Source organism: Carcharodon carcharias, chromosome 36 (genome assembly GCF_017639515.1).
Source record: "Carcharodon carcharias isolate sCarCar2 chromosome 36, sCarCar2.pri, whole genome shotgun sequence".
Classification (NCBI taxonomy): domain Eukaryota; kingdom Metazoa; phylum Chordata; class Chondrichthyes; order Lamniformes; family Lamnidae; genus Carcharodon; species Carcharodon carcharias.
This window is the reverse complement of record NC_054502.1, coordinates 5,097,771-5,110,767: the sequence shown is the minus strand read 5'-3', so window position 1 is coordinate 5,110,767 and position 12,997 is coordinate 5,097,771. Positions and strand designations below refer to the sequence as shown.

Genomic DNA, 12,997 nt, shown 5'->3' with positions numbered 1-12,997 from the left:
CTTTGCAGAACACCTATGGTCTGTCCGCAAGAATGACCCAAACCTCCCTGTCGCTTGCCATTTTAACACTCCACCCTGCTCTCTTGCCCACATGTCTGTCCTTGGCTTGCTGCATTGTTCCAGTGAAGCTCAACGCAAACTGGAGGAACAGCACCTCATCTTCCGACTAGGCACTTTACAGCCTTCCGGACTGAATATTGAATTCAACAACTTTAGGTCGTGAGCTCCCTCCCCCATCCCCACCCCCTTTCTGTTTCCCCCTTCCTTTTTTTTTTCCAATAAATTATAAACATTTTCCTTTTCCCACCTATTTCCATTATTTAAAAAAAACCCCACTAGAGCTATACCTTGAGTGCCCTACCATCCATTCTTAATTAGCACATTCGTTTAGATAATATCACCAACTTTAACTTTAACACCTATGTGTTCTATTGTACTATTGTTGTTGACATCTTTTGATGATCTGCTTCTATCACTGCTTGTTTGTCCCTACAACCACACCCCCCCTCCACCTCTCTCTCTCTCTATCTCTCCGCCCCCCACACACACACCTTAAACCAGCTTATATTTCAACTCTTTCTTGGACTCGAACTCAAGTTCTGTCGCAAGGTCATGAGGACTCGAAACGTCAACTCTTTTCTTCTCCGCCGATGCTGCCAGACCTGCTGAGTTTTTCCAGGTAATTCTGTTTTTGTTTTGGATTTCCAGCATCCGCAGTTTTTTTGTTTTTATCTCTGTGAGTAATTCACTGATGATTGCAGTGTCCTGTTCCATTTACTACTCCTCAGATACTGAAGCAGTCTGTGTCCGCATGCAGCAAGACGTGGACCACATTCAGCCCTGGGCTGATAAGCGGCAAGTGCCAGGCAATGACAACCTCCAACAAAAGGTAGCCTATTCACCTCCCCGTGACATTCAACAGCATCACCATCATTAAATTCTCTACCATCAACATCATGGGGATCACCACTGACCAGAAAAGTAACTGTGCAGGCCATATAAATGCAGTAGCTACCACAGCAGGCCACTGCCCCATCTCCTGACTCCCAAAGCCAGTCCACCATCTACAAGGCACAAGTCAGGTGTGTGACGGAATACACTCCATTTGCGTGGGACAGTGCAGCTCCAGCACTCAAGGAGCTCGATACTACCCAGGACAAAGCAACCATCTTGATCAGCAGCCTGTCCACTACCTTAAACATTCACTCCCTCCACCACAGTGGCAGCATATCCACCATATACAAGATGAACTGCAGCAATTCACCAAAGCTCCTTCGACAGCATCTCCAAGCGTGAAACCTCTTATCATCTTTCCCTCCGAGTTGCACACCATCCTTACTTGGAAACAATATCGCTGTTCCTTCTTCGTCACTGGGTCAAAATCCTGGAACTTCCTCTCTAACAGCATTGTGGGTGTATCTTGGACTGCAGAAGTTCAGGAAGGCAGCTGACCACCAAGGGATGCTCAATAAATACAGGCCTTGCTAGCAATGCCCACATCTTGTGAACAGTCAAAAGAGTGCTCCAAAGAAGGAAGTAAGCCTAGAGGAGCATTTTCAATCCAGTACAACCCACCTGCATTTATACGTACAGACATCTCCTACCTGAAAAGAGGCTCCTTCAATTTAAGTGTTGCTCCACTATGGAGATCTGCCGTTTTTTGGTTTTTGTCTATACTCAGTGATGGTTCAACATGTATATTAGGGAGCAGCCTATGTGCAACCCAAGGCTGAGACACTGAACTGACAGTGCATTTTTACAGATAAAGAGCAGGATAAACGGGAAGTTCAAAAACAAAAGTGCAGGTTTCCCAGGACGCTACATCTTGGGGAATGGGTCTGCATAGCTAGATTGTTTACTGGACAGAAACACAACATCTAGGGAGACAATCATACTGAACTGTGTCATATGGCAGCTGAAGATCTGACGGTCCTTGTGACTAGAACCACTCTGCCCTTGGCTATGAAGGTCACTGCTGTATTATTCCAATGACTTTGCAATGATTTAACAGCCATTAGCCAGAATTGAAGGTTGCACTCAAGACATGATTAGTACAGTTCCAGGCGGATTATCCAATCCCAGCTGCTGAAGACTCAGTAACAATTCAATATCAGCGCTCTCCCCAAGGTTTTGGGTGCAATCCACTGCATCAGTATGGACCATAGGGTAGTCAGAATTTTCCATCCAATTAATGTGTAAATAGTCAGTGGTACAGACATAATGGCCAAAGAATGCAGAATGATTCCAAGCTGCTGCACTCCAAACTGAAAAGAACGTAATCATGACATGATTATGAAAACTTCCAAGTCTAAACCAGAAGATGAGGCAGCTATTGCAAAAGAGATTCGAAACAATTTAATATCTATCCTTTTCAGTTAAGGGACTTTTGGGTGCTAAGATACTCAACACTATACCAGTCTGGCTAATATCAAATGTGCATATGGATGAATCATATCAACCTTGTCCTCATAAGGAAAATAGACTGACTTATACCCATGGATATAATCAATTATCTGTCAAGCTCATCCTTCTCCTTTTCTTACATTACCAACTGTTACCTACACTTGTTATTACCCTAAACCTCATGGAAATAAAGAGGACTACAAGTACACATTGGGCATACTTTGTGGTCTTTTATCTACAGCAATGTGCACCTGACAGTCAGAAGGGTAACTTCTGCTTCAAAGCTACGTTCATATAATAGGAATGCTTCCTGACGTTAAGCTAGTATGATATCCTCTTCACAGGGCTGACTTCTGGTGCTTGGATTTTATTGGTGGGTGGCTGGTGTGTGGGAGCTGAAGGACATGTGTTGACCTGAGTAAACACTGTTCTCATCAGTCCCTCACCCACGCTGATGTGACATCTCAGTGCCAAAAGACTTCACTCCAGCATTTCTGATCAGTCCATTTGAATGGGTGACCAGCTTGTTTTATTTAGCAGCTCAATAGCACATTTCCTGCTTGTTCAAAACCTAAATGTGAGAACTGTCTCCACAGCAACGGACTAGTTCAACTTCACAGGAGCAGACAGGCACTGGGCTGACAGCAATGTTCCCACATTTATTAATTGTGCATACAATTCCTTCATTAAAGGCCCCCAATAGCCCACAGCAGGAAAATGTAATCCATTCTGAGTAGAATTCAATGATTCAACTTTATTCAACGCTTCTCATAACATAAGTTCTGGAAAGTAGCACAGGACCCATAGAAGCTCCAATGGCTTTAATGTTAGAAACCAATTCAAAAAAAGGCCTTGTATGTAACAGAATTGAAATCACCCCAAAGAATAAATTCCTCTGCCAAGTCACACAGCAACACAAAGGGGTACCCAGTGGTAGTATAGACTCAATGGAATGAATGGCCTCCTTCTGCACCATAACTGATTCTGTGACTCTATATATCACCCTCCGCAACATCAACGTCCCCCCCGCCCCGCCCACCACTCCACCCAACCATATCCAGTGCCTTACTGCTCCTGTGAAGTTGAACTAGTCCGTTGCTGTGGAGACAGTTCTCACATCTAGGCTTTGAACAAGCAGGAAATGTGCTATTGAGCTGCTAAATTAAACAAGCTGGTCACCCATTCAGATGGACTGATCAGAAACGCTGGAGTAGTCTTTCACTGGCACTGAGATGCCACATCAACATGGGCGAGGGCCAGAAGAGAGTAGCATTTACTAAAGTCAACACATGTCCTTCAGCTTCCATTACTCCAGACATGTTTTCAGGCCAATCTGAGGCACCAACTCCCAGTAAAGTTAATGGAACTGTTATAGGATGCAAACCAAATCCTTCCAGAATTTACATTCATTCATCAAGTCTCTCTGCAGAGAAGCAGAATGTTTAAGTTGCCCTTTTTCTAAAAACGCTGCACTGAAGTTCACACGGAATCAGACCCATTCGTCCTGTATGAACATCCCCCTTGAGAAATGAGACATTTGATAAATATCAACCACTGCCTCGTTGTCACAAAAGTATAATAAATCTCATAATATTATTGTGATGTATTGTAAAAGTAGGATAATTGTGGGGTGTAAATGCGAGAGAGCTAATTGAATTGGAGACAGCTGGTCTGGAGGCTTTGACTCATCAAAAGAAGCGTGGTTTGAAATGCTAAATATGTACACATGGCTGAAGATTTAGAATGCGAGGTGAGGAGAATTTGCATCTTTAGATAAATCAGGGTAGTTTGAATTTCAAAGAGATGGTAGCCAGAGAAGCTGGGCCAAGCAGTGTGTTTATTATTCCCAAAGGATTTTTTTTTTTGTTCATGGGATGCGGGCAGCACTGGCTAGGCCAGCATTTATTGCCCATCCCTTACTGCCCTTGTTCAAAGGGTATTTAAGAGTCAACCACACTGCTGTGGGTCTGGAGTCACGTGTAGGCCAGACCAGGTAAGGGTGGCAGATTTCCTTCCCTGAAAGACATTAATGAACCATTTGGGTTTTTGTGACAATCACCAGGCTTTTAATTCTTGATTTTTATTGAATTCAAATTTCACCATCTGCCATGGTGGGATTCGAATCTGGATCACCACAGCATTACCTTGGGTCTCTGGATTACTAGTCCAGTGACAATACTACTATGTCACCGCCTCCCCAGGTCTGATATTACTGATAATAACACCATGAAATGATTTATGTTATGAGAAAGGTAAAGTTCCAAAGAAACATGGGAACAATAGGATACACATTAAAAAGGAAGAAATATGTATGAAGGAGATTGAAGCAATGTGTCAGAGAAGGTATGGTAAGAGGTACCAGAACTGTGAAAAGCCTCCAGTATTTGTGCATCAAGCCTGCTCTCTACAGAAACCAAATCTGGGAAAAGCCACTTTGAATTCTACTGTCCAGAATATTGTGTTGACTTGGATCTGTTTAAGGTCTTTTTTTTTTTAAAAAATTGTTGCCTTAATGGGGGTGTAAAACTGGAAGCCAGATTACTTAGAGGTTTTAGGAATTATTATAGTAGTAACCTGTAGACCTATGTATGTGCTTGAAATCTTTTCTTTAGTTAATAAATGTTTATTTTAGTTTTCTAAAAAAATCTGACGTCTTGGTAGACTTAATTACTTCTGAATTCAGGGCATATATCTCGAAATAAAATATAAATTGCAAAACCACTGTGACCACGTGATCAAGTTTCCCTTGTGGATTTGATCCGCCTGGCACACATCATCCGCCGCGTCATAACACTCGTACTCCTAAAACTCAAGAGAAAGAACTTCTTGTAGGTCACATTACAGTGCATTCGGTGACATCAAAATAACCTCTAGTAGCCTTCAGTATTATTTCAGTGATTTCTGTAGAAGCGTAAACTGGCTGAATGAGAAATATGGCTGCAATTTAATTTGCAGGTTCAAGTGACTTCATTAAGTGAATCAAGGCTCAGATTACAACCTTTGTATCTATACACCTACCAAGTATGGGATATGTACAAGCACATAGGTTGTTTGCTATGCTTGCACTCAGGGTTTAAAAGCTTCACATATCAATCTCAAAGAGCATAAACAGTTAAAGACCAGGAAAAGATTATTAAGTTGAGAAGTTAAGTTGATAAAGTTAAGTTCTGATGAAGAGTCATACGGACTCGAAACGTTGACTGTATTCCTCTCCACAGATGCTGTCGGACCTACTTAGTTTTTCCAGCTATTTTTGTTTTTGATTAAGTTGAGAAGCCTGTCCCCTCTTTAATGGATTTACCCAACCTCCCTGCCTTCTCCTTCAGCCTCTGCTTTCCAGAAATGGCTGCTTGTAAAGTAAGCAGTCTCTCAGAGCCCACCCTAGAGATGCCTAGTCAATCGTTACTGTCACATACAGAGCTTCTGTAGCCACAGCTGTACTAGAAATTCAACAGGAGCACCATATATCCTCATCATTCACAACTCTAATTAAAACAGTGATCTGTCAAACAAGATGACTATGTGAGCAATGGAAAAATAACCAAAGAATTCAGTGGGCCCAGTCAACTCACACTGATACAGGCTCCCGCTTTAGTGTTCTGAAGTGCAAGAAGCTTCTTCTGCAAGATTTAACAAGAATTCTCTTCAGACCATGCAACAGATAAATTGTGGTTCCAACGCATTGGTGGAGCAGCGTTTTATTTCCCGACTACTGCCTCTGTGACCTAACTAACCGACAATCCAAGGACGACAAGACAGCATGGGTTGACTTGCCTCCCTCTGATTGGTGAGTCAAGCAGTATTCCTCCAATGAGATCTCGACATGGGAGGAATTGGAGAGGGTAATCCCAAGTGCAGAAACTCTTTGTTTCACCACCTCTAATAACATTCCTCAAGAATTAGCACAGCACTAATCTCACACATTACAAACATTGTACTACAACATCAAAACATTCCTACTTAGTGTTTATATGATTCCACAGAATTCTATTTGATTGAGACAACATAAACTCTGCTTTGAAATGAGGCCATGTATTAACAAATACTGTGCAATTCCCAGCTACCAGAGTGATGGTTTGGGAACATTTTTGGAAATGACCTTACCACTTTGAGTAAAGATCATTCATATTCACGTATAGGAACGTAACTGTTCTTAAAGATGGGGAATACATTAAATGAAAAAATGATACACTATGTCTTTAATAAAAATTAACACAATTAATCCTTTGCAACCTTTGATATAAATTGAAGTAATTTTGAAAAAAGCAGTCCCTCATGACTCTGGGGAATGTAGAAGATCTTACAAACAATAATATCCCATGACCACATTATTAAAGACACAAATCTTAATCAGTGAAGAACCTCACATCCATGTGCAATTCACTTTTTGCTAACCCTTCACTTGTGTTAAGGGTAAGGTGACAAGGAAGATCAGGACACTAGTAAGGATAACCCTGTCACCACAGGGTGTTGGACAAAACACTGGGCAAAACCGAGGAAACATATCAACATACTCAGACTTAATTCACAAAAGAATGAATTTTGGAAAAGAAGTTACAACAAATAGATATTATACATTTATACTGAACTGACAAAACAATATAGCAACAGGAGAAAGTCATTCAACACTTCCAGCCTGTTTTGCAATTCAATTAGATCATGGCTAATCTGTACCCCAATCCCATTTAACTGCTTTTGCTTGTCCCCCAGATACTTGCCTAACAAAACTTTAGTGATCTTAGTCTTGACAGCTTCAATTGTACCAGCAGCCATAGGAGACTAGACGAAACAGTAACAGGAGGTAGCCATGTGGGCCTTCAAGCCTTTACCACCATTCAACAAGATCAAAGCTGACGATCCACCTCAACTATACCTTCCCACAGTAAACCCATATCCCTTAATTCCCTTTGTATCCAACAGTCGATCAACATTGTCTTGAATATACTCGCTAAGTGAACATCCACAGCTCTCTGGGATAGAGAATTCCAAAGATTCAAGGCTCTCAGTGAAGAAATTCCTCATCTCAGTCTGAAATGGCTGACCTCTCGAAGACTGTGACCACCATGTTCTAGATTCTTTGGCCAGGGAAACACTTCTGCAGCATTGGCCCGGTCAAGCTTGAGAATTTCATATACTTCAATTAGATCACCTCTTATTATTCCACACTCCAGGGATTATAGACCTAGTCTACTCAATCTCTCCTCATATGGAAAAAAAAAGAGTTCCAGATTCCTACTAACCTTTATGTGAACAAGTGGCATCTGAATGACCTGGCTCCACTACTAAGATTATGCTCTCTTATTCTGGTTTTCCCTACTAAAGGAAATAGGGAAAATCTATTGATCCTTTTAATGTTTTAAACACTCGAACAGATCAGTCCTCAATTTTCTAAACTCAGAGCAATACAAGCCAAGCTTGCGCAGAGTGTCCTCATAATTTAACCCTTTAATCTCCAATACTATCCTAGTGTTTCTCTACTACACCCACTTCAAGGCCATTACATCTTTCCTGAGGGAAGGTGCTCAGGATTGAATGCAGCATCCCAGATGGGGTCACTTCCTACTCTTTGTATTTTAGCTAACAAATGGAGAGGTAGCCTGTGAATTCAGATCCATCTCTGTTCCAAGTTGCTACCCAAGATGGAAGTGTCACAATATATATTTTGGAATCAAATTAAAAGAACATTGCAAAATCATAAACCTCATCATATCTGGGAGGAAAAAGCCTTCATTCACAGAACAAGGGATTCCTTAAAGCCTCCTAATCAATCTGCAGGCCTAATTTCTGGCTTTATTACTCTTGAATTCTGGTGAAAAAGCATTGCGCAAAGTCAACTGAGAGCAGTCGGTATTTTTTACAACCAGAAATTTTCATATTTAAATTGGATTTGCATAGAACCTTTGAGATTGCAAAAATATTTTAATCAAATACTAAACACTTCTTTCATAAAGTAGAATTCTAAAAGGAGTGGCCATACATCAATATTAATCATATACTCAGCTCTTCCTTCAGAAAACTATTCCACAGTATGATGCATGCAACTGAAGGTGGACTTGACATTGGTGCTGCCCAAACAGGGAAACATATCTGTGTGTCATACCAGATCTGCACCGTGCCAATAACAAGATTGCCAGATTTTTACTGGGTTTGGAACTAACTTTGGAGGTCACCTGTCAGGGGTACGAATGGCATGTAATCAAACTCACACAAAAATCAGGAAGTCTAAAATGGTAGTACAGATGCCATAACACCTTCAAAGAAAGGCCATCTTCTCCCAAGATTTCCTCAATATATTCCTACCTGGTGGTGTCTGAGAAGTTCTTTCACTGGAAGGCGGTCTGTCCCTCCTTATCAGCCTGTTCGGCATGCTGTCCTGTGAGGCAGTAAGGTCAGGACTGTCGGACTGCTTCTTCCGCCCCATGCCATTAGAGAGTTTGCTAGGCTTGTAACTTCCTATTGCACTTGTAAACAGATTGGTATGTTCTTCACTGATGCTCGATTCTGAGCTGGGCATGTATCGTTCTGAGCATGAACCCACTGCCCCATCCGTACAGTCTATTTGGAGAGGAGTCTGTAATCCTACAGAAATGGAACCATGCTCTGTTGAGTCCCTTCGGGCCCACTGATCCCCTCTACTTAGCAAGCCTTTTGATGATGTCAAGTGGGTGTACGGCATATGGCATCTGTGTTTGTCTTTGTGTTTATGTCTTTCCGACATAGCTTCCTTCCCATATGTATACCGTCGTAACAACGAAGGATTAACCGTTAAACCATCCACAGGTGGTGCAGTTTGTTCAGAGGAACGATGCTCCCGATGCTTGTGTCGATGCTTATGCTTATGTTCATGCATCCAACTATAAGCCATTTCTGCTGGAATGCTGGCATAAGTGCCCATGGATAGGAGAGAGGTCCGACTGCCAGCTAAGAAGGCCTCTGGTCTAAGGAGTCTGTGTTTCTTTTTGTGATACTTGTTGGGGTTCAGAAGCAGGTGACCAGTATGCATATATGAGGGAGGTGGCATTGTACTACTCAGTGAGGGGGGAGGAGGAGGGGGTGGTGGATATAGTGTTGGAGGATACCGAGCATAATAACCCAACCCCAGTGGGCCTGCTGAAACTGGAGTTGGAGAGTAAGGCATACTGTATGAAGGAAAGAAGCCGCCATTTGCAAGGGGAAAACCCAGGCTGTGGACAAAAGGGACTTCAGCCATTGCATCTCGCATTTTTGGAGGCCTTCCCCTCTTTTTCTTCAATTCAGGCTTTCGGACATAGTGCATAGGGTCAAAAGGGAAAGGTGGGTGGGTGTAGAAGCTGCCAAAGTTGATCCGAAAGATAGAAGGAAGGATGTCTCTCGGTATATAGTGATGACTTCTATGAGTTATTCTCAGTTCACTCCACCTGGTTATTAGCTCCTCCAGTTCAGCTAGAAAATTAGGGTCTTGTTTGCTCCGTAGCTGCAAATACTTCTTTTTCCGTTTTCTTTTCTGTCGCTTAAGCTTGTCATAGCTAAGATAATCATGTGTTCTGCGTTTGCATTTGTGTTTGTGTTTCTCTTTCAGTCCAGTTAGGACAGCTGCACTCTCAGGAGGTATTACAGAGACATGGTCAAAAGAGTACCTTCGTTTCCTTGGTCCGCAGAACTTCTCAGCCCTGTCTGATGTGCTGTTGTTGTCTGTCCCAATGCCACTGTCACTTGGGATGGTCTCCTCACTATGTGACTCACTGATGGGTGAAGGGGTGGCCTCCTTCAGGGATGTCAACTCACACAGATGAGATGGGGAGTTTGGCAGCAACGTGGGGGGTGAAAGCTTCCTGCGTCCTTTGGAGGCTTTCCGCATCGCAAGTGTCTGTACAACATTGCCTTTACTTCCTTGCAAGTTTGGCACTGGGGTTGGTTCAATAAACCCAGCATCACTGCTGACAGGACTCTGACTTCCACTCACTCCTGATGATTGGGAATAAGTTGGTGAAGGCAGAACATCAGGAACATTCGCAGTTGTTGACTGCGTGAAGTTTGGCAGCACTTGCCCTAGTGTTGTGGTGGATGTTGACGATATCTTATCGATAGACAGCGTACTACTTAGATATGGACCATCTAATGAGATTTTGGGTTTTCGGCCCCTTTTCTTGCCTATGTAAATAGTTCCTTTTTTACTAACATTAATTTGCTGGCCCAACTTGGAACCAAAGGTGGCAGTGAGAGTTGAGACGGTATTACTGAGTTTCGATTGCACTTTCCCTTTATTACTAGATCCACTTGCACTCAAAAGGATCTGGTTCAGAAGCTTTTTCCTTTTCAGCGTTTTCATTTTGTTGATCTTCTTGATAAATTTTTTGTCTAAAAGTGTTTTCATCAATTGCCTCTTCCCTTTCTTGGTGGATTTCGAATCGGTTTCACTCCCCAATTCAAAGTCATCATCGGGGGTCATTTTCTGCACATGCTCTACTGGCTTACTCGTCATCTCACTCATGTCAAGCCCTCTGTGCTGTGCAACTTCAGCTTCAGTCTCCAAACTCTCTGGGATTGTTAATGGTGTGGAAAGCAATGCAGTTGGTGCTACAGCTTTGGTTGTGGGCATCAACTGCTTTTTAGGCCTGCCCCGCCTTCGCTTTCCTGGAAGAGAGTCCTCGAAAGTTTTACTGGGTACAATTTCAGTTTCTGGTTGAAGTATAGGAGGCTCTTTCTCCCTAATAAATTCCTTTGTCTTTGACATCACAGAAAGTACTTTGGAAGCAGGAATCTTTAAAGTCCTACGTGGAGGCTCCTCAAGTTGTGGCATAGGGTCAGGTTTTGCTCTGCCTCTTTTAGATTTATGAATATTTAAAGTAGCACTTAATGACTGAGAGTCTTGAGAACCATTTTTAGAGACTTTCTCGTCATGGTGAGCTTGCAGAGATATAAAATGTCTCCCAATCTCAGTTTTCTGGGGTAGTGGAGGAGAAATGCAAGCCTTAGTTAACTTTGGCAGTCGAGGCTTAGTAATTTTAGTTTCAGTTAAAACTGGTGAAAATCCTGTGTTTCTGATCATTTGAGCCTGGTCAGTATGCATTTTTTGTTCTGTTCTGTATGGGGCAGTTTTCAATAGCCCTGATGATACTATTGGTGAAGACAAACATTCACCAAAAGCAGCAACAGTACTGCTGCTTGTAACCACTTTCATTCTCGGTCTCTTGCCTTTCCTTTTGTTTACAGGTTTAAGTTGGAGAGTGGAATTTGGGACTGGGCAGTTCTGGTATGTTCTTTGCAGCTGTTGATGTGCCATTTTCAGTGTGCTAGGCTTGAATGAGGGCTTGTTATTCAGGATGCTTTTGAAGCTAGCCACAGTGTTGCCAGCAGAACTCGAAGAGTCAGTTTTAGGCACTGGAGAACATCCCAACTCGCGATTACCCCCAGTTAATTGAGTGAAAGTCTTCATGCTGTCTAAGCGTGGTGGATGCAAACTACTTTCACTTGTGCGTTCGGCTGTCATAGACTCTGCATTGAAATTGTGAGTATGGAGTTTGAAGCCAAAATGAAGGGGTAAGTTGCTCGATGCTGGCTGGCTTTCAGCTGTTGGCTTGCTGTCTGACTCTGAAATTACCAATACTGGGTCAGTTTCTAACTGGATGGAAGTGGACTGAGAAGGAGGAAAAGCAGTACTCCTGTTTAATGAAGCTGCAGGTCCTGCTGGTGAAGGTGCAGAGGGAGCCCCTTCCACCCCTGCACCACTGGTGGACCTCCTCCCATAGACATCAGTGCTAGTTGCAGTTCTATGGTCTGTTGAAGTGCAATTTATTGTAGGTTGTTTATCTAGTTTCGGGATCATGTGCTCTGTCTTCTCGGTAGAGGATGGCCGGTCGTGCCGGGGTGAGATTCCTTCACTACATAATGCTGCATCATGCCTTGGAGATTCTTGCCTCACTGATGCTTTATCTAGAACAGAGTCCTTATTAATTAAAACAGTCTTGCCACAAGTTTTACTGTGGGCAAGGTCCTTTGCAGATTGAGGAGCCTCCTGTTCAGTCAAGTTCACATTCTTGTAATCTACATAGGTTGGAGTGCTCAAGTGCTCCTTAACTGAGCTGGCAGCAGCAAGGCTAGCTTTCAGCTGGCCCAAATCTTTGTTCATCACAATTCCATTGCCAACCCCCTGCTTCCTAAACTTAGTTCTGGAAGACTTTGATACAGGACAGGTGTTTTTTAGCATTGCTGATTTTTCAGTCAAAGACGCTTCCCCGTTCATTTGTCCCTGTTCTTTTGTGTCAGCGTTTCTCATACTCCCCGGGCTACACACAGCAGCTTTACTACATTCAGAGTGTTCCAAACTTGAAGAAAGGGGGTTTTTCGTCTCTCCTCCTGTTTGTAGATAGCGACTTTCCTCCACAGGAGATTCAACCGTCTTCATTTCCTCACTTTTCTTGTGCAACTTCAGGGAACCCTGTGCATTTTGTAAAAAAAAAGGAAATGTCACACAAAGTTCTTGATCTAGTAAAAAAACAGCAAAATATTTTTGCTCACTGATAAAGTATATTCAGAAATGACAACAAGGCAGCATTTTCTGCAACCCAATATTGCCAACTGACTAACATTGTCCCTTTTCAAAAACCCCATAATT

General features: G+C 42.6%; 1 protein-coding gene across 4 annotated transcripts in view; it reads right to left on the bottom strand.

Moving 5' to 3' along the window:
- The window catches only part of ash1l (ash1 (absent, small, or homeotic)-like (Drosophila)), a 230,621-nt gene that overhangs the window by 120,968 nt on the left and 96,656 nt on the right, over positions 1-12,997 (bottom strand). For all 4 annotated transcript variants that reach the window (XM_041179673.1, XM_041179676.1, XM_041179675.1 and 1 more), the window contains exon 3: positions 8,704-12,820. In XM_041179673.1, coding sequence (XP_041035607.1) covers positions 8,704-12,820 — 4,117 coding nt within the window. The remainder of the gene's footprint in view (positions 1-8,703; positions 12,821-12,997) is intronic.